This window comes from Rhinolophus hipposideros, assembly GCF_964194185.1.
Source record: "Rhinolophus hipposideros genome assembly, chromosome: 19".
Taxonomy (NCBI): domain Eukaryota; kingdom Metazoa; phylum Chordata; class Mammalia; order Chiroptera; family Rhinolophidae; genus Rhinolophus; species Rhinolophus hipposideros.
This window is the reverse complement of record NC_138065.1, coordinates 10,028,796-10,050,155: the sequence shown is the minus strand read 5'-3', so window position 1 is coordinate 10,050,155 and position 21,360 is coordinate 10,028,796. Positions and strand designations below refer to the sequence as shown.

The following is a 21,360-nucleotide window of genomic DNA, read 5'->3' as shown; positions in this document are numbered from 1 at the left end:
AGTGAAAATACCTAATTAAAATTTTTTTGCTTTGTTTATGTAGAAAAAGCATTTGCTATTTTATATATATATTTTCAGTTACAGTTGACATTCAGTATTGTTTTATATTAGTTTCAGGTGACATTTGATATTTTGAATACTACATATAAATTAAAGGATTTATAATAGTCACTTTAATCAGACATACACATGTAATTACATACTACGCTGCATGTTATCAATGGGACAGTATGTTTAAGAACTTCTTTGTGTTTCTAGAGTTTCAGCAAAAGTATTGAAGATGATTTTGGTTTTCCATTTGCAATGACTAATCTCTCCAAAAATGTGGAAAACATTGATTCAGGTAGGAGACTGGAAAAGCAATATATCACATTACATAGGAGCTCTTTAAAAATACGCTTTGCTAGATACTGAAAAATATAACATAGGTACTATATTGATAGCCTTGTCATAAAGCTAGATGTCATACTTAATATGAAAAATAAAATGTTGACATGTTTAATACCAGTTGTCTTTTATCTTGCAGATCCTGCTTTACAAAAAGTTAATATTTTGCCCATGCTTGAACAGGTTAGTTAAGGGTGTATAGATACAATCTGTTTAGGTGTTGAATTACTTGCTTGAAAAAGAAAAATAATTCTTTAGGTGTTGGATTGTTAGTTTTCCAGTATTTGTTATTATTTGAAACTCATCAGAAATATTTTCTTACAAAAATCATTTATTCATGTTTTTAGGTTGATAATTCTGACAGTTGTCACTACCAGGAAGGACTAAAAGACTCTGATTTTGAGGTCAGAAGATTTCCCATCCCTATGAAATTTCTAGTCATTAGAGTGCCATTTATTATTATTTGCATATATTTTTCTTTTGAAGCTTTAAAAGGATTAATATTTGGTTAATGTTTTAATTATATCCTTTAAAACGTTTTCTTCCCCTGTGTTTTTCTTTTAAAATTGCTGAAACACTAGGCCTCTGTATTTTCCTGGGTTATAAAAGCATCCCTTCTTTAGGGGCAATTTAATTTTAAACCACAGAAATCAAGAATGGAAGAGGGGAGATAGATGCAATATGTGAAAAGGCTTAGAATCAAACCAGTATTTTACAAACAATTTTTAAAAATTAATATGTAGGTATGAATGTTTGGCTTGTTTACTGTCTAAGAAATTTGTAGGACATGCTATATTTTTGATTTTCGTTATAAAAAACATTCTTACTAATAGCACATAGGTATCTTTAAAATGAGGAGAAATTCTGTGGCCTGATACTCTTCTGTATGGTTGTGGTTTTAGTGTCACAGAATTTAAAAATATGGAACTTATTTATATATTTTGAAATCACTGTCATTTTTTAAAAAATAAACTCCGTCATTTACCTTATAATGTGGGAATGGATAATGCAGGATATCCAAATAAAATCCAAAAAAAAACCTCAGACTAAAGTTAGATTTTGTGTTCACTGTTGTTTTTCATGTTATTTTAAGCTTCATGTCCTTTAGTTAATCTTCAAACTGTTTATGTAACCAGAATATCTCAAGACCATTGTTAAAATTATTTATTTCTTTTTTAAAATTTATTGGGGTGACAATTGTTAGTAAAGTTACATAGATTTCAGTGTACAATTCTGTATTACATCATCTATAAATCCCATTGTGTGTTCACCACCCAGAGTCAGTTCTCCTTCCATCACCATATATTTGTATAGATTTCTTACAGATTACTTTAGCTTTTAACCAGCCAGAATCACTCATTGACTAAAATATTTCTAACTTCTGGCTTAGGTACATTTTGAAGTTGTTTGATTTTATTCTGCAAGGTATAATTGAGTCAAGTGACCAATAACTTTAGTGAAATAGCGAGTACTGCCTTAATAGTCTAAAAAAGTGTAGCTTTCAGTATGCTATTAGGGTATAAATTGAGAGATTTGGTCTTAACTATCAAGATACTATTACTCATGGATATTTTCAATAGGCCGATGTAGTTTGGTTATACTAAAATTTTGAACAATTAACAATCTTTGAAAACCTATTTTAATAGAATTCAGAGCCAATGAGCAAACTATATTCAAAACTGTATAAAGAGGCTGAAAAGATCAAGAAGTGGAAAGTGAATGTAGAATCTGAACTGAAGCAGAAAGAAAATAAGTTGCAAGAAAATAGAAAGATAATTGAAGCACAGCGGAAAGCCATTCAGGAACTACAGGTATGAGGAGATTTGGAATTGAAAATGCAGTATGGTAAATCTTCTAATACTTTTTAAAATAGAGTATTATTTCAGGGTAAGTTGCATTTATTTTGTTTCTGTGATGTGGATTTTAAGGACAGTGGTTTTTTGAAGTTACGTTATTAGTTGCATTTCAACTTTACAATGAGCAGGGAGGGCAAGTTGCACAAAACAATGCAGATGATTAGGGAAACAATAAATTACTTTAGATAAAGATTGATTTAATGACTAATTTATTGAGTTTCATTTTTATTCTTATTATCGATGATGTTTTGTTTGATATAAATAACTTATTGCAATATGACATTTATAGATAAAACTTGACATTTTTTGAAACTGTTTAGTTTCAATATTATGGCATAGTGACGAAAAACGTTGAGAAAATGCAACATTGGGTTAGGACAAAGATACAACATCATTTCAAAATGTTTAGGGAAGATAATATTACATTAAAATACTGTTGGATTTTTTTGTTTTGAAAATGATTCAGCAAACTTGATTTTAGATTGATGAAAGTGAGACCGATATTCTTATGGGAAATCCATAAGCTGTGACTAAAAAGTTCTTATGAAGAATTCTTATAAAGACTATTGTAGCATGTTAGCAAAGAAATGCTGCTTAATGATTATACTCATGTTTATTTTGCTAAGCAAAATGTGATGAACTGTTCTTCTGTTTTGTAAATTAGTTTGAAAATGAAAAAGTAAGTTTGAAATTAGAAGAAAGAATTCAAGAAAATAAAGATTTAATAAAAGAGTAAGTAATAATTTAATGAATTTGTTCTTTCCAAATTTATTATTAAAATAATTTCCAAAAATATATTGAGCACTTTCTGTTACATAGTACTAACTTATATTTGGAATTCTACTTGGGTACTGTGGAAAATGAAGACATACTTTTTTTTTACATTCTTGCATTTGGCAAACTGTGGTCACTGACTGCTAATAATGTCTCCATTTAAAAAATGTCAGGAAGGAGAAACCATTACATGGTGTGAAAAAGGTATCTGATAATCCTATAGCTATAGCTGTTCACATGTATTGTCTACTTTTCTGTTTGACTATTGTTTTAGGTGCAGTACTTGCAAAATAGGACTCAACTTAGTTCCAAGCTAATTCTTACTCTCAAATTCCTGTTTTTGCCAGTAGTCCAGTGATTCTTCCATTTACTTTCTTATTTTTTTGTTTTTTCACCTTCTTCTGCCTCCCCTCCCCCCTACTCTGTTTCAAGCCGTTGTTTCTCAGTCTAGTTGTGTAGGACACAGCTCCCTGGCACATGCTGGTGTTATGAGCCTTGTCCCCCCAGGCAGTCGGTCGCTCGGTTTTGGTCAGCTGCTCACAGCAGCTCTCGCCAGCTGCCTGCCACTCACGCTGGCCACCGGCCACTCATGGCATCCCACGGCAGCACACAGCAGCCCGCAGCAGCTCTCGGCAGCCCATAGTAGCTCATGCCAACCTTCGGCTGCTCATGGCTGCCCAGCTCCGGGGAGAGCTGTTGTTCACAATCTTAGCTGTAGAGGGTGCAGCTCACTGGCCCATGTGGGAATTGAACCTGCGACCTCAGTGGCTCCAACCACCTAAGCCACTGGGCCGGCCCCCCCTTTATTTTTACTTAAAACTTGAGTATCATCTTTGACTTTTCCTTTCTTTTGTTCTAAGCTTTAGCTATGCCTTGTTTTATACATTTATCACCTCATTCAGATTATATCATGCAGAATTTAATAGAAAATGTAATTAATACATCTGCCAAGTAAATATTGAATAGTTAGAATGTAATGTATGGGTGGGTCCACATAGAGTGCTAAATTTGTTTATAACTACTTGTTTTAAGTTAAACATAATGCTAAACATGGTTCCAGAAGCCCATCACCTTATTAGTGAAGTTTCTAAGTGAAAAATGCTATTACAATAGATTGTTTTAGCCCAATTGAAGGACAACTTGTGACTTCCCAGATAAAATTTAAATGTTACACCTTAATTGTTTTCCTGCCTAAATGAGGTTTGGCTATTAGGGGGACAGGAGAGAAAAGAGGAAGTTTCTAATATTGTGTGGCTATTGTATGTTTGTTACTTCCTGGTCACTTTTACGTGGGTATGTGATTGAGTTCCTATACTACTATCTTAGATACTGACTCATCCCGCCAAACCCTTGGAATTTCCTATGTGTTGAGAGTGACAACAAACTTGTCATTTTTCTTGTTATTTTGATGAGATGACTTTTGGACCCCACCTAAGGATGGGTGCTGAATGCCAGGAGAATCTACCAAGTAATTAGGAGTTTGGAACTTTCAGTGACCCCACTCCCCACTACCCTTCTCCAAGGAGGGGAGAGGACTTGGAGGTTGAATCAGTCAATGATGGCCAGTGATTTAATCAATCATGCCAATGTAGTAAAGCTTCCATAAAAACCTAAAAGGACAGTGTTCACAGAGCTTCCTTTTTGATGCATTTGTAAATGGGATTGTTTTCTTAATTTCTCATAGCTTGTTATTAGTGTTCAGAAATGCAACTGATTTTTGTATATTGATTGGTGAACACATGGAGATTTGGGGAGAGTGGTGAACTTGGAGAGAGCATGGAAGCTCCTCATCCTTTCCCCATACCTTGCCTTATGCATCGTTTCCATCTGGCTGTTTCTGAGTTATATGCTTTTATTATAAACTGGTAATCTAGTAAGTAAATTGTTTCTCTGAATTCTGTGCGCTGTTCTAGGAAATTAATCAAACTCAAGAAGGAAGTTGTGGGAACCTCTGATTTATAGCCACTTTGTGAGCGGTACAGGTAACAACCTGGGCTTGGTGATTGATTTCTGAAGTTTAAGGAGTGGGTCATGTTTATTGAAGAGGCTGTCCTTTCTCCACTGTATATTCTTGGTTCATTTGTCATCAATTAACTGACGATATATGCTTGGGTTTACAAGTCTTATTGGGCTCTATTCTATTCCATTGATTAATGTGTCTGTTTTTATGCCAATAAATACTGTTTTGATTACTATAACTTTGTAATATAGTTTGAAATCAGGAAGTGTGATGCATCCAGCTTTGTTCTTTCTCAGGATTGCTTTGGATATTCAGGGTCTTTTGTGTTTCCATACAAATTTTAATATTGTTCTACGTATTTCTGTGAAATATGCTTTTGAAATTTTGATAGGGATTGCACTGAACCTCTAGATTGCTTTGGGTAGTATGGACATTTTAACAATATTAATTCTTCTAATCCATGAGCACAGAATGTTTTTCCATTTATTTATGTCTTCTTCAGTTTCTTTAATCAGTGTCTTACACTTTTCATGTATAGGTTTTCTACCTCTGTGGTTAAATTTATTCCTAGATATCTTATTCTTTTTTGATGCATTTGTAAATGGGATTGTTTTCTTAATTTTCTCTTCTAATAGCTTGTTATTAGTGTACAGAAATGCGACTTATTTTTGTATATTGATTTTGTATCTTGCAACGTTACTGAATTAATTTAACAGTTTTTTGGTGGAATCGTTAGGGTTTTCTATATATAATATCATGTCATCTGCAAATAGTGACAGTTTTACTTCTTACTTTCCGATTTGAATGCCTTTTATTTATTTTTGTTGCCTGATTCCTCTGGCTAGGCTCTCCAATACTATGTTGAATTAAAGTGGCAAGAGTGAGCACCTTGTCTTGTTTCCTGATCTTAGAGGAAAAGCTTTCAGCTTTTCCCCCTTGAGTATGATGTTTACTGTAGGCTTGTCATATATGGCCTTTATTATTATGAGTTACATTGCCTGTATACCCACTTTGTTGGGACTTTTTATCATAAATGAGTACTGAATTTTATCAAATGCTTTCTTAGCATCTACTGAGGTGATGAGGTCTTAGTATTCACATAATGAATGGGTAATCAGAAAATTACCTATTTATGTTCTAAAGGTAAGACAGTGTTTCTGAGGATAATTAGTAAATGAAAAGCCCAATCATCTCTTCTAATTTTTTTCCTCAGGCACATCTGGAACTGTTTACTAAAAGGTTGTTGATAGCTACTTGGGTAGAAACTTGTTAATGAGTTACACCTTTTACCTTTGAAGAGCGACAGCTACTAATTCATCTTTTCTAATAGTAAAGTCAACCAAGACTATACTTTCAGGGATCATTTCTATAGTTCGTTAATAGTAAAGTCAACCCATTTTTTCTTCATATAGTCATTTAGGAGCAATATGTAATATATACAAAATATAATGTTTAAGAATTTCTTTTAAAATGGTAACAATATTCATAACTTTTATGTATGATTTTTCTTTGTAATCAGATAATACTTAGGCAGACTCATTCCTTTGTTTCAGGAATAATGCTACAAGGCATTTATGTAATTTACTCAAAGAAACCTGTGCCAGATCTGCAGAAAAGACAAAGAAATGTAAATATCTTTCTTATTCTATGTGATTTAAAAAATCAGTTTATTGTTTATTATTTTAATGGTGGGGGTGGAAAAGGGAAGAAATTGTCTTTTTATATTTTGGAACCAGGTTTGATTTAAACAAGTTATATGTGCCTCATATATCATTTCTTTACATATGTGTAGTAACTAAGTTTCCAATTTTTTGAGCTTTCACAGCGCAAAGCTTTTTGAAAGATAATATATTTCAAAGGTATATACTTGGCATTTGTAGTTAATTTCACTCAAAGTGTGATCTTGAGACTAACCTTCTCATTTGTCTGGAATAACCAGGAAATTGAATCAAGAATATTGTATGTAGCCATGTTCAAGTAGAAAATACTGATGGAGGGCTATGCCGAAGTTGTAGAACTTAAGAATAGTGGTGCAATATTTATTTCCAATCTAAGTAGAATTCTTAAATTTCTCTTAAAGAAACACTCTTTATTATAATAAGGTTATGATATATACTTATGTAAAGTGCATATTTTATTTTATGCATTTTTTTGTTTTAATTGTAAAGTAGGAATTTTTTTCATTTTGAAGAAAATAGAAAAATCCGATGTTCAAAACTAGTAGTTTTTATCTTTGTTATTAATTTGGCGCTAGCTCTGTTTTGTTTGTTTTTGCCAAGAATCTGTTGGGAAATACTCTCTACCTGCTTTTTCAGAATAGCGCTATGTTTCTTAGCTAAAAATGTTAATTGACATTACATATCTTACTGCTTAAGAGTTTGGGATTAAGAGTTAGACAGCCTATGCTCAAATTCAGATTTTCAGTTGCTATCTGCTTGAACTTGGATAATTGAATAAATTATGTAATCTCGCTAATCCTGTTTATTAATTAATAATTATTGGTTCTGCCTATAGTACTTTGCTTTTAGAACTATATATATTTTCTAGTATGTACGGCACCACTACCAGTTCCTCCACTATATCCTGTATATTTAACTTTCAAGATTAAGTTTTCTGTCTAGATATAAAAAGTGGTAAAAAGTATATGGATGGGGGTAGAGGGATAGTATATTGACTGCCCTGACCAAAGTAACCGGGGCTACAGACACCAGTCTGCTAGTTCTTTCCTCCGTTTAGTTTTAGGCTCTTGAGGTCAGCAATCAGATTGTAGTTTGAAAAATCTTTTAAACATTTTTAGGTGATTTCTTAAATGAACTAAATAGCATATTTTGATGTGACACTTAGATTTTTATTTCTTAATTGTGTTTCCCCGAAAATCAGACCTAGCTGGACAATCAGCTCTAATACGTCTTTTGGAGCAAAAATTAATGTAAGACCTGGTGTTATGTTATGCTAAATTATATAAGACCCAGTCTTATTTTACTATTTTACTTATTTTACTGGGTCTTATAGTAAAATAAGACTGGGTCTTATTTCATTTTAGTACAATAAGACTTGGTCTTATTACAGTAAAATAAGACTGGGTCTTATGTTAATTTTGCTCCAAAAGACACATTAGAGCCAATTGTCCGGCTAGGTCTTATTTTTGGGGAAACATGGTAAAAATCTTAATAGTTACCTTATTATATGTGTGGCCTGTTCTTTCATTATGACTGTATCTCCCTCTTTTGTTGACACCAATTTTTCTTGGTTCTGTTTAGAATACCGAGTAGTTTTCTGAAATGTCCATATGGATTCTCTAGAGTTCATTTTCAGAGATAGGCTGTTCTTTTGAACATCTTTCATGTTTCCTTTCCTTTGTTTGACATTATTTTTCCATGGCATCATGTAGGCTTTCTCCCAATACACACATCAGTGAAAAAGTCAAGAACTAGTCAGACTAAATAAAAAAAAAACTAGGTGATAAACTAACAGGTCCTAATTTATCTCCCCTGGTTCAATGGTTGAATCCCCTTTTCATGTTTACAATTGTATGGTAGGTCATTGAACAGATTCTAAAGTTTTCACCTTGAATAACTTCTTATCATGGCATCATCTTCTTTCTGTCCCTTCTGCATGGATTTCTGGGGCTCTGATAAATTTTGTAGAATGCATGATTTTGAGTAATTTTAATCAACAAACTCAATCATGCACAAAATTTTTGCATCTTAAAAATGTTTAAAAAATCTTCATGTTTAAAAATCATAAAGCCTTGATTCTTCTGCTGGCATGGAAAAACTTAATCTGAGTAAATCTGGGAATTTTCCTCCTTTCCCTGGGGTTGTATCTAAATTTGGGGGTGCCCATATAGTACCATGTGGTAGAGAGGCATGTTTGTTTCTCAGTCATCTGTCCATTGAGACTTTCATCATTTCGATTGGTATTCAGTTATTGGCCCACATGAGCTGCTGTTGACTTGTTCCTCATACCTGTCCTCAAGCCCATTCAGGTCCACTGTGCTTTATTCCACCACGCTCAGTTAGTTGTGCAGGGTGTTGTGACAAGGGAAACTGTGACGCTCTCTAAAGCCCCGTCTGTCTAGGTATATTTCACAGCCATTTCTTCTCAGGTTTTGTCATCTTTCTTGAGCCCTACTGAATTTAAAAAAAGCTCAGTCTGACTCTGCTCTTGGTTTTCCCAAACTATCTGTGGTCTCTGTGGTCCCCAACCCTGAAGCTTAGCCTGGTGAGTGCAGAGGGCACCCCTTCTTAAGTATCTGCCAGAATCTAATAAGTTCTCAACTTCCCCTTCTAAAGGCCTTTTCACAAACTAGTAAATCTTTCTTAGGTTTAGAGGATGGGAAGCTTTGTTCTGACCTATATATTTTTAAAATCTATTACTTGTTTATGTCTTGAATCATTTTCCCAGCCCCAATCTGGGTTTTTGAAACTTTTTCTTCGCTTTTGATTGAATCATCTCTTCTTTAAGTCAATGAATGCTGCAAGATATAGTTGCCCCAGTTGGGGCAAAGTAAGGTTGTGTGTGTGTGTGTGTGTGTGTGTGTGTGTGTGTGTGTGTGTGTCAGAGAGAGAGAGAGAGAGAGAGAGAGAGAAAGAGAGAGAGAGAGAGAGAGAGAGAGAGGAGGAGAAAGAAGAGAGTGAGTGAGGTGAGGGGGTAGGGAAATAGATACATGGATGGATGGATGGATAAATAGAAGAAAAACCAAAAAGGTAGGCTTATATTTTTACAGTATTATGTCACCACATTAGAGCACTGCTACCAGAATCCCTTTCCTGTGCCACCTGGAGCAGCTTGCTCCTGACAACTGCAAAATGTATCTACATCAGTTTCCTTTCTTTTCTGCAGTCTTATTTATTTATTTGATTCCCAGTACTTGCCAGTTGAAAGAATGGCTGGAGGGTATTTTAAGAAGTACTGGTGGTGGTGGTGGTGGGAATATTGGAGGTATTGGCAAGAGAATGCAATTCTTTAGTGCAAATAGTTTCTGAGGAATTAAGGTTTGTTGTTAACTGTGTTAGATAGTGAAAATGAGAGTGAACAGATGGAGTAAGAAGTATGAACTGTCTTTCTATTGAAATGCTAATGTGTTCTGCCTCTATTTCCTTAAAATTTCCAGCCCTTTAATATTCAAATAAAAATGGTTCAGCTCTTGTTCCATGTGCTGTAAGTCCAGAGCGCTCTCCAGTTTTTCTGAGGGGTTAGGATACTTGTATTTTTCCAGAGCCAGTTCATGTGCCCTCTTTTTGGCTGTTTGGCGCCTCATAGACATTTGAGTCTGTAATAGCTGCCGTTCTCTGGTTTTGCAAATTGTACTGAGAATCTGGGACTAATACTCTCCAATTCAATGTGATGCTGACCTCATTTGGGGGAATGATAAAGGGACTGACACATTCTCTTTTCCTGCCTTGTACCTTAATCCCTATAGCTCTTCCTACCAACACTAATTCTTACTGACTTTACAGAAGGCTGGAGTGTAGCAGAAGGAATAATTGCTCACATAAAAAACCTAAAAAAAAAAAAAAAAAGAAGATCATAGAGGTTTCAAAAGGGATTTCGCCCTGGGGCCACACCTATTCTTAACCTTGCTCTTCCTGTCTTGATGCTTCTTTTCCTTTCTGCCTCCTCAGAGATAGAGCAAGAGACAAGAGCAAGCTTTACCTTTCATGAGTACCTCATGAATCTGATATATACAAAGGGAAAAATACTTTATAGAGTAGTTGTTAAATACCTACTTCTGGTAAAGGCTAAAACTATAAATACAGTTTTCAAAGTTTGAATAAATTCATGAGTAGTAATTCTATAAAAGGAAATTAGAACTAATTGAACAGCACCACGCTTTGAGGTTGATATCATGAAGTACAATCATGCCTTATTATGAAACTGCTTTTGATGCTATTTTAGAAGACTGAAAAGATATGCCCTTCACTAACACAGAATTTTAAATATTTTTATGTTTTTTTGAGGCATTTTGGGTATTGTTGACATAATTATTTTAAAATTTAATTTTGAAATATTTTATATTAATAATAGATGAATATGAGCGGGAAGAAACTAGACAAGTTTATGGGGATCTAAATAATAACATTGAGGTAAGTGGTGATGAAAATTTGAATATTTTAAACAGAGGCATTTCTACGCCAAGTAGAATGATAGCTACAGAGATGGAAAACTGTTCTTGCTAAATGGATTATTATTTATTTGTTGGCATATGAATTACCAATAAAATTACCAAGATTCTGTAGAGTGTTAATGTTTTGTTTACTAGCTTTTGAATTAACATGTTAGTGACACCATTTAACTTAATTTATCAAATATTTATTAACTCTCTTGTCAGAAACTAGCACACTGTGACATATAACCATTAATTTGAAAAACGTACAAAGTATTTTAATCTGTGTCTGGTTCCTACTTACCTGTCTTATCCCATCCTATATTGTTCTCCACTTTCCTTCTCTGCTATAGTTGCTCTTTTTTTTTTTGTATTTCTCAAACTTGCTATGCTCTTTCTGATTTTGGTTCTTTGAATTTGTCCCCTCTGTCTAGAAATTTTGTTTCTCCAAGATCTTAGCCAAATTCATAAACTTCATTCTGCTTTTTTATTACCTCCCTTACTACTTATGTAAGTAGTACATAAGATATGTAAAATATCTTTTCTGAAGAGCATTTAACTTTTCTGAAGTGCTCTTCAGAAAAGTTAAATGAGATGAGGAGATAAACAATAATTGAACAGAGAGATATTTTAGAGAACGTAGTAAGGGTGGGGTAATGTAAAAGCACATTGAAACTTATGAGTTTGCCTAAGATCTTGGACACACAATTTTTAGACAGAGGGAGCAATATTACATGGCCATGAGAAAAGATGAAATACTGCCATTTGTGACAACGTGGATGGATCTTGAGATTATCATGCTAAGTGAAAAAAGTTAGACAGAAAAAGTAGAGAAGTCCTGTCACAAATGGCAGTATTTCGTCTTTTCTTATGGCCATGTAATATTGTTCCCTCTGTCTAAAAAATATGACTTCACTCATATGTGGCATATACCGTAAAACTGAAAGCAACAAATGAACAAACAAACAATAAATCGTAGACACAGACAACAGTTTAGTGGTTACCAGAGGGTAAGGGGGTAAAGTGATGGTGGAAGAGGGAAAAGGGGGCCAAATATATGGTGATGGAAGGAGAACTGATTCTGGGTTTTGTGAACACACAATGCAATATATAGGTGATGTATTATAGAATTGTACACTTGAAACCTATATAATTTTGCTAACCAATGTTACCCCAATAAGTTTAATAAATTAAAAAAAACCTACATGACAATTATTTGTGTGTGTGTGTGTATGCATATTCTTACACTGGAATGTAAGTTAGTTCCAGTAGGATAAAGACTTTATCTTATATCCTAAGTGCCTAAAACATTGCCTAGCACATAGTAGACATTCAGTAACTATTAATTATATAAATGAATTCATCCAATTTTGCAAATCAAGACTTGTTGAATGTTGAATGAACTCATACTGCCAGATGGTGGATGTGTAATCAACGCTCCTGTGGGACGAGACCTCATAGAGAGTTTATGCTGTAGTGAGGAAGACAGATATTAAATAAGTAAAAATAAAGAAAATTACAGATTTTGATACAAGCTATTGAGTAAATGACTAGAATACTAACAATTGTTTTGCTGCTGTTAGGTGATAGATAACATGTCTCCAGTACCTTTAAGTGTTTGGGAAGCTAACATTATAGGCACTTTTAATAAGTTTTTAGAAAGTTCAGTTATTCAAAGTAATAGAGTTTTCGTTATTCAAAGTTGTGTGGTTTTAAATAATGACCATATGAAACAAATTTGTTAGTATTTTTATAGTGTGAAGAAATTTATTTAAAAAGTCTAAGTATGATTCTTAAAAGTTAAACTTTATATTTCAGAAAATGATAATAGCTTTTGAGGAACTTCACATGCAAGCTGAGAATTCCAGACTGGAAATGCATTTTAAATGTAGGGATCCTGTTTAATTTTTATAGTATTCTTCTGCTGTTTATACTTTTATTAGATTCTGTTAATGTTTTCATACCTTCAGTTTGATGCCTCAGCTATTTTAAATTTTGTATTGTATGTGGTTTTATAAGCCCCTCCGTCGTGTGGAATGTGGCAGGGTATTGATTTATGCTAAAAATACATTTTTGGCATCAAAGCTACATTTTCCCTGAAATCAGACTTCTTATGGTTTGTATTTAAATATTCAGAAGTGTGATTTGGTGTTATTTTTATATTTCTTGGTGAAATTACATGTAAAGATAACTATATTTAAAGGCTGTTATTTCAGATTAGTGTGTTATAAAGAATAAACTTTTACATATGTGTTATTACAAAACTTAAAGAAATTTCTTAAGTTATTGTAACTTTGATATTATTTAAGTTCACTATTTTACTGAAGTTAGCAATAAAACTGCAAATTTAGTTTGTTAGAAACCTTTGGGGTTTAATGTCTAGATAAATAAGAAAGGGAAATAAAATACCAGAAACTTTAATTTTTGTTTGTTATATAATTATATTAAAATATTAAACTATATTGGTTTTATAGTAAAGGAAGATTATGAAAAAATCAAACACCTTGAAGAAAAATACAAGAAGGAAGTAAATGACAAAGAAAAACAGGTATGTTTTAAAAATCAACTCTCTGTATACTTTGTGCTGATTTACAAAATATTTAAAATTTCAAAAAATTTGTATTTGCTAACTGCGTGATAAATTTCTACTAGGTAATCTTAATATTATACATATCTAAATATTGAGTCTTTTGCCTAGCAGAATTAACTTTCCTTGACTCAGATATGCACACACAATGAATGCTAGCATTCTGTTTTTTGTGGGTTTTTTTGAACGCTAGCGTTTTTTTTTTAAAAAGTCAGTGGGTCTCTGCAGTATTTATATTAGTGGGTAATAGGACATTGCTGCAAAAATATATTATTTTGTGAGAACTTTTTTTCAGACAAAAACCTCATAAAATGTAAAGATGATCATTGACCACTCATCTCACATTTTATAGTTTATTTTGAAATATATTATTCATGACATAAATGAAGGTGAACTAAAACACTCTTTTGTTACTTTCTATTAATGTCACATAATGTAAGACTTGAAAATGGTGAGTCTGTGTTCTTTGATAGTCACAAGAATGTTGGTTTCAGATTACTATTATGCCACCTTTATCAGTTTCAAGCCTTCTGCTTCCCAAGTGGAAATCAATATGTAGAAAGGAATCCACTTCTCTCTGTTTTCCTGTTTTATCAGTTTTTCTTTTCTGATTTGCACACAAGATACCTTGTCATGGTACATAACAAGGATATATACTTAAACAATAATAACAAAACTTAATTGAAAGTACAAAGAAGATAGAGTTTTCTTTAAGTTTCTGGTTAAATGATAGAATTCTAATTTATGTGTTATGCTTAGATATTTTGAAAGAGTTAACAATTTTCTGTATTTTAACTAAATTTTAAACCTAATTTCTGAAAGGAGGTCTTTTAAAAAGTTAACTTGTGCTTAATATAAAGAACAGAAAAATAGAATATAGTGCTAAAAAGCTTGTTGGAATTCTAGGTGCGTGGGCAGAACCCATTATTGTTCCCTGTAAAACGATGGTGTGGCCAGTTAGTGTTTTTGCTGGGGGCTCCTAATGTCATTATTTTTAAGATTTTTTTCCTGGAGTTCTCCAGATTTCTGCCTGGGGATATAGACTTGGCTGATGGCGTTTTGGCGCTGAGTTGGCAGGGCAGGAAGGCAGGCTGAGTCGCTTCCTTCCACATGCTGTCTTTTTGGTGATATGCTCTCCCCCACCCCCCACCCCCGTGCCTGAAATACCCTGTTTTAGAGATTCTCTTTTTCAATTTCACTGTGCCTGTTTCTCTTGCAAAGATAGAGTGGGGTTAGTTTTCTGCCTACATTGGCTATCAGGAAGTTAGAGTCCAGGAAAGGAGGGTTACGTGAACCTGGGAGGTCTTCCACTCTTTTTACAAACGTTCCGATATACTCTCCTTATTCTTAGTTTCCTTTTTCATACTTACCCTCCACAGTATCTGTTGTCTCTAATTCTTGAAACATTGTGGAGTTCTTTGGGGGTGGACTTACCTTGCTTCTCATTAGTATCCTTCCTTGTGCAGGCTCTTGGATTTGACCTTGGGTTTCTATGCTAAATCATTTTCCTTTCCTTCCAACTGCTTTCCTTCTTTATATATTGTGGTTTGGATTATAGAGTCTCGTGGTTTCATGGAAGATGAAGTCTGTCTTTGTTGTTTTCTTGGTTATTTTTTGGGTGATTCGGAGATAAAAACAGGACAGAGAGGCCTTTCTGCCATTTTGAATCTGCAAGTCTTCAGCTAATCTTTGTTAAGTTTATCTTTTACCTTTCTTCACATGCACTCTATATTCTAAGCATCTGAGTATTTTCAGTTTTCTTTCTTTTTTTTTTTTTGAAGTTTGCTAATTTTTATAATACTTAACCAAATCAATTTAAAAATAGATAAAACACTTAAATTCTCACAACACAAATCTGTTTTCACATTCATTGAAATATTTCAGAATCACTCAAACATGAGCATTGGACATGTGTATGCTTATTTAGACGAGAACTACTGAATTTATTCTCCAGAAGAAAAGGCAGACCTGAAGCATCAACATTACTGGAACATTTGAAACATGATGATAACTTCTTATCTTCTAAACTTCAACAAAAGTTGCTTGAACAAACTATTTAATGAATACCTGCCTCTATTAAACAAGAAAGATAGCTGATGCCTTAAAGAAGTCAGAGGCTGAGTCACTTTACTTCTTTCTGTTGCCTCCAGTTGCTAGCATAGTGGCAACCCGCATAAATATATTTAATGTATCCATGTAGATTCCCAGCATCGAATTGATGGGATCGTATTTTTGAACTCCATACACTGGTACTATTTCTGCACGCTTGATTACTTTCTGCGTATCATACAGAAGGAACATGCTGAAAAGAGCTAATCCACCATAAATTGCCACTGAGTACAGAGTGGCACCAGCCACAGTGGTAGGTGGAAGAAACATAGATCCCAGTGAGGAAACGAAGACGAGACCTAGGCCCACGCCCAGGGGAGCGCCCATGTTCAGAAACTTCTCACTGGGTGCACACATGGCCACAGTGGAGAGGCCTCCCACGATGCCGGCTGTGTACCACGCAGCTCTGATGAGAAGAGGGCCCCCGAATATTGTCAGAGGAGCCACCACTGCTCCCATCACACCAGAATGTAGTAGCCAAGCAAGATGCTTTGGGCCTGGGCTCTGGTCATATGGTATTGACTGTACCAGCATTCCAGCTCCAATCATGGCTGCAAAGGTTGCACCAATTGCCACCCAAGAGCCTCTCATCATGAAGTTCATGAGAATAGGAGTTCTGCTCACTGCCAGGGCAGACAAAGCTGTTAAACCAATACTTCCTGCTAAGTACATATAGGTAGAATGAATTCTATCCTTCACATACTGAGGCCAAATTACAGCCTTTTCAATAGCTCCAATCTCATTAAACATTCCCAAGCCATAGTAGCACAATGCTCCAAGACCAACAGCAGCCCCTCCAGCAATAAACCATCTTCCCATCTGATCAATTTTAAATATTTTTTCCATTGATGGTTCCAATGCTGCCTCTTTGAGTTCTTGGCCAGTTTTCCCACGCCGGATCCCAATTCTTGTCTTGGTGGCATATTCCCTGCTGGGTGTTAAGAGCCATTGATTCTTCGTGAGGGAATTCTTTACAACAGGAGATGCCTTGGTGAAAGTTGGGTGGAAAACCCTGGAAGGTAGTGTCCGGAGACACACAAGTCTTGTGGCCAGCATGGTGGTGGTACACCAGGTTTACCAAGCAGATCTAAAATGCCCTTACTGTCTGTGCGCGTAGTTCCTCTATTTTCAGTTTTCTTAATGATCTCTTGACGCTTTGTGTTCTTATATGAGTCTAAAAAGTGTATTTTCTCATGTTTGCCTGCTTAATTTCTACTTGTCTATCAAGACTTGATTCAGTCTTCTGAGAAGGATTAATTTTTGATTACATCCCCCAAGAGTGATATAGGTGTTCCTTTCCCAATCCCTGTAACATTTTTGTCATTTTACTAATATTCGAGTAGAGTAGTTTGTCTCCTGGTCTAGGCTACAAGTTTCTTGAAGGTGAGTTCCCTCATCTCTGTATAGTTAATGCTCATTGTGGTTTCTGGAAAGGTATAGGTGCTCAATATTATTTATGGTATAAATGAACAAAGTAGATTTTATTATATAATCTCTAATAAAATGCATACTATAATATTGGGTATATCACATTACAGTAAGTCTTCAATGTCATTGATAGGTTCTTGGGACTACAGTGAAACAATGTATAATGAAACCAATTTTATCATAGGCTAATTGATATAAATAAAAGTTAAGTTTCTTCTTTAACAATTGTCACCCCAATAAATAAATTTAAATTAAAAAAAAAGTTAAGTTTCTACAGCATCTTATCAAAGTTATAATGAAACAACATTGAAAGAAATGACATTTTTGAGGACCTGCTGTAGTTTGTTCACTCATTCATTTAATAAAAGTTTATTGTGCAAGCGTGTACTAAATGCTAACCACAGCCAGCTGAAAAGCATATAAACAAGTACATGAAATAATTGTAAGTGATGATAAATGCTAAGGTGTCATATTTAATTTTTCATATCTATAATGTGTTATTTAAATATTTTACTTTAGGTGTCGTTGCTATTGATCCAAAGCACCGAGAAAGAAAATAAAATGAAAGATTTAACATTTCTACTAGAGGAATCTAGAGATAAAGTTAATCAATTAGAGGAAAAAACAAGTAAGAATTTATATAAGAAAATATAACAACGTGTCTTATATATTCCTCTTGTTATGTTTTAATTTTTGGCTTCATTACAATTTTGTTGTAATGCTTTCTAGTACTACAGTTCCCAACTGGTGAACCAGTTCAAGGAGGACATAACAGAGTCACCTTGGGAGCTTTTTCAAAGTACATGTGTTCTTCTTTTCCCTTTTCATACTCTAACCTTCTTGAGTTTCAACGACGTGCTCTTTGAAAACAGGGATCTATGTCTTTTTTTTTTCTCTGTTGTTGTTGTTCACTGATGTATTTTAAGAACAACACCTGGCACACATTAGGCGCTCAATAAATGTTTTATGAATGAATGAATATTCTGGGAGCATGATGGAGGGAATTATTGCTTATTCCTGGAACAAGACATTTGAAAAGGCATTAGGGAGAAACTGCATGTTGAACTAGACCTTAGATCACTAAAGGTTCACTAGAAAGTATATTGGAGGAGTGAGTGTACACAGGAAAAATGACTTGTGCAAATCATGGAAGTGTGAAAATCAGGATAACATTTGAAACACTGATTGGTGTGCCTATATCTTGAACTCAGGTAGAAGAGATTGGAAAAGAACGTTGGATCAGACTATGAAGGATCTTGGATGTCAGTTACGTTTAGACTTTTTCTTCTTTAAGTTTTAAATTTATTGGGGTCACATTGGTTAGTAAAATTATATAGGTTTCAAGTGTACAGTTTTATAATACATCATTTATATATTGTATTGTGTGTTTACCACCCAGAGTCAGTTCTCCTTCTATCGCCATATATTTGACCCACTTTACCCTCTTTTACCATCCTCATTCCCCCTTACCCTCTGGTAACCACTAAACTGTTGTCTGTGTCTATGATATTTTGTTTGTCTTGTTCCTTTGTTGCTTTCAGTTTTAGATCCCACATATGAGTGAAGTTATATGGTTCTCAACTTCTTCTGTGTGACTTCTTTTGTGTAGACTATCTTATGGAATTTTTTTGAATTTGTTCAAGTGGCAGGGCACTTGGTAGGTATAATATACTTTGTGAAACACTGCACCTTTCAGAACATCATAGGGATCTTGTGGCATTTGTCACTTTTCTCTTTAAAAACTTCTTCATGTAGCAAATAATGAACTAGTTCTTGCTAACTTATACCTATTCATTTCACATTACTGTCATTACTACATTCTATATGCCAGATATATTGAAATTGTTTAACTTCCCCTACATTTTATGTTTTTCCTATCTCACCATGATGCTCTTGGTTACATTTTCTGTGGTGTTAGGTTTTGTAGAGTTTTCCTAAGCTGCCCCTTCTCTTGTCCTTTTGCTAGAGAGAGTGGACTTCGTTTTGAGCTTTTTATGTCTGTTCCCATTGGTGTTTCCCGGTTGCTAGCTTCTTCAGCTCTAAGTCTGGGATGTGTGAGGCAAACAAACACAAAATAAAACAAAATCCCAAACATACAAACAAAAAATTGAAACAACACCCTACCCTCAGGGGTCATACCCCTTGTTTCTCAGGTCCAGAAGCCTGTAATCTGGTCCTCCTTCTCTCAACCTTTCAAAGTCTTATATTTTGTTTACATATAATGTTGAGGATTTTGTTGTAATTGGGAGGAATAGGGAAAAGTATACCTATTTCATCTTCCACAAAGTGGATGTCCTAGTTTTATTACTTTTTATTCCAATTTTATCCTTGACTACTTTGAAAGTTATATAATCTGTTTCTGTTTTTTTAGTAATTACTGGAGATGTTACAACATTGATTGATTACTTTTCAATATATAAAGTTAATCAGTAGTACATTTACCTTCTTGGGTTATTCAAGACTTTAGAACATTAATTATATTTAGTTCTCCTATTTTTGTTTTGTATTTAAATTCTATAAACAAGGCATTATTATTATTACTGTTTTATGTAGACAGTGGTTGGTTTTACCTATGTATTTTCCTCTTTCTTTGCTCTTAATTTTTCTTTTTTTGTATCTCAGACCTTTCATTCAGATCATATCCTTTCTGCCTTAAAAAGGAATATTCAGAATATCCATTAGTAAAAATATGCTTGTGATGATCTCCCATTTTATTTGTCTAAAAATGTGGTTATTCTCATTTGTAAAAGATATTTTTGAATAAGACATATTTCTAGGTTGGTGCACTATTTGTTATTCTAGAAATTTTTTTTTAGCACACTGAAGATATCATCTTGCTTTCTTTTGGCTTCCTTTGTTGATTTGAAGAAGTCAGTTGTCAATCTAACTGCTGAACCTTTGAAGATAAGGTATCTTTTCCCCCTCTTGTGGTTTTCAGGTTTTCTTCACCTTTGATTTTTAGTATTTTCAGTGTGATACATTCACATATGGGTTTAATTTTATTTTACAGCTTCTTGAATCTTTAAATTAGTATCTTTTATTATTGCTTTTCTTTAAATGTGTTTGGTCTATTCTCTGTTTCCTCTTTTCCTGGAGCTTTGAGTAAAACCATATGTTAATTTTCTAACTGTCTTCTGTGACTCTTAACCTGTTTTCCATCTTTTCAGTTTTGTCTTTCTGTGCCTTATTCTGGATTTCTTTTGACCTTTCTTGTTCTTGTTCTTGTTCTTGTTGTTCACTAATTGTCTCTTTACTTGTCCTCATCTACTATGAACATTTCTATTTTATTTTCAGTTATTAAGATGTTTAAAGTCTTTCTAACTTATTTTTCAAATGTGTTCTACTTTATGTGGTTTTCTGTTTCTTATTATTTTCAAGGCTTTTTTTTTTTGTTAAACATTCTAAGAATAGCTGCTTAAAGTTCCTTTCTGATCATTCTTCATCTTAAATGTTTGTAATCCTCATTCTGTCTTTTCTTTTTGATACTTTTTAGTCAAAGTGCCTTGTTTTCTTGTGTGCCTTGTTGTCTGTGACTCCGTGCACATGACTTTTCTTGCAAAAATTATTTGTAGGAGTGATTTAAGGCCTGCTTAGAATGTAGGTAACTTAGCTAAATAGGAATCCTTCCAGGAGAAAGTTTTGCCATGTACATGGTGAATAATCTGGTACAACCTTAAATTAGTTTCAAAGCTTGGGGTTTCTTAGACCAATCAGGTGATGTGAACCTGGGCTGCAAATCTCCTTGAGAGTTGGTTGACTTTTGCTTTCTTCTTTCGTCAGGAGTTTAATGATTTTAATATTCTTAATATTTGATCCTGAATTTTCATTTCTTTTTAGAGGAATGTTTGAGTGACATACCTCACCCATTACTCCAATGGGGTTTTCAGTTTCAGTTTTATATGTCATTTCTAGAAGTTTTATTTAGTATATGGACATCTTCCTTACCTCTTTTAGTATTTGAAGATTGATATAATACCTATTTTTAAAAATCCATAGGCAGTAAGTCTAACATCTCAAATTTTTGAAGGTCCAAGTCTGCCTTTTGTTCATTCTCTGACTCTGCTTGTGGCGCTTTGTTTCCTCTTGTGAGTTTTGATTGTGAGGTCATGTAACTTCATCTGTAGAAACTTTTTAAGACCTGGGTTGCAAC

At 34.0% G+C, this 21,360-nt stretch overlaps 2 protein-coding genes across 4 annotated transcripts in view; one reads left to right on the top strand and one right to left on the bottom strand.

Annotated features, from left to right (window-relative positions):
- SYCP1 (synaptonemal complex protein 1) overlaps positions 1 to 21,360 on the top strand; it is a gene marked incomplete at both ends in the record, with an annotated part of 86,542 nt that overhangs the window by 1,034 nt on the left and 64,148 nt on the right. For all 3 annotated transcript variants that reach the window (XM_081025972.1, XM_081025971.1, XM_081025970.1), the window contains 10 exons: positions 259 to 343; positions 527 to 570; positions 735 to 791; positions 2,034 to 2,198; positions 2,908 to 2,975; positions 6,531 to 6,604; positions 11,008 to 11,066; positions 12,905 to 12,974; positions 13,561 to 13,634; positions 17,730 to 17,838. In XM_081025972.1, the coding sequence (XP_080882098.1) occupies positions 259 to 343; positions 527 to 570; positions 735 to 791; positions 2,034 to 2,198; positions 2,908 to 2,975; positions 6,531 to 6,604; positions 11,008 to 11,066; positions 12,905 to 12,974; positions 13,561 to 13,634; positions 17,730 to 17,838 (805 nt within the window). The remainder of the gene's footprint in view (positions 1 to 258; positions 344 to 526; positions 571 to 734; positions 792 to 2,033; positions 2,199 to 2,907; positions 2,976 to 6,530; positions 6,605 to 11,007; positions 11,067 to 12,904; positions 12,975 to 13,560; positions 13,635 to 17,729; positions 17,839 to 21,360) is intronic.
- Positions 15,558 to 16,888, bottom strand: LOC308487566 (growth hormone-inducible transmembrane protein-like). The gene has a single exon (XM_081025980.1). The coding sequence runs from the start codon at positions 16,836 to 16,838 to the stop codon at positions 15,801 to 15,803; it is 1,038 nt and encodes a 345-aa protein (XP_080882106.1). The 5' UTR covers positions 16,839 to 16,888; the 3' UTR covers positions 15,558 to 15,800.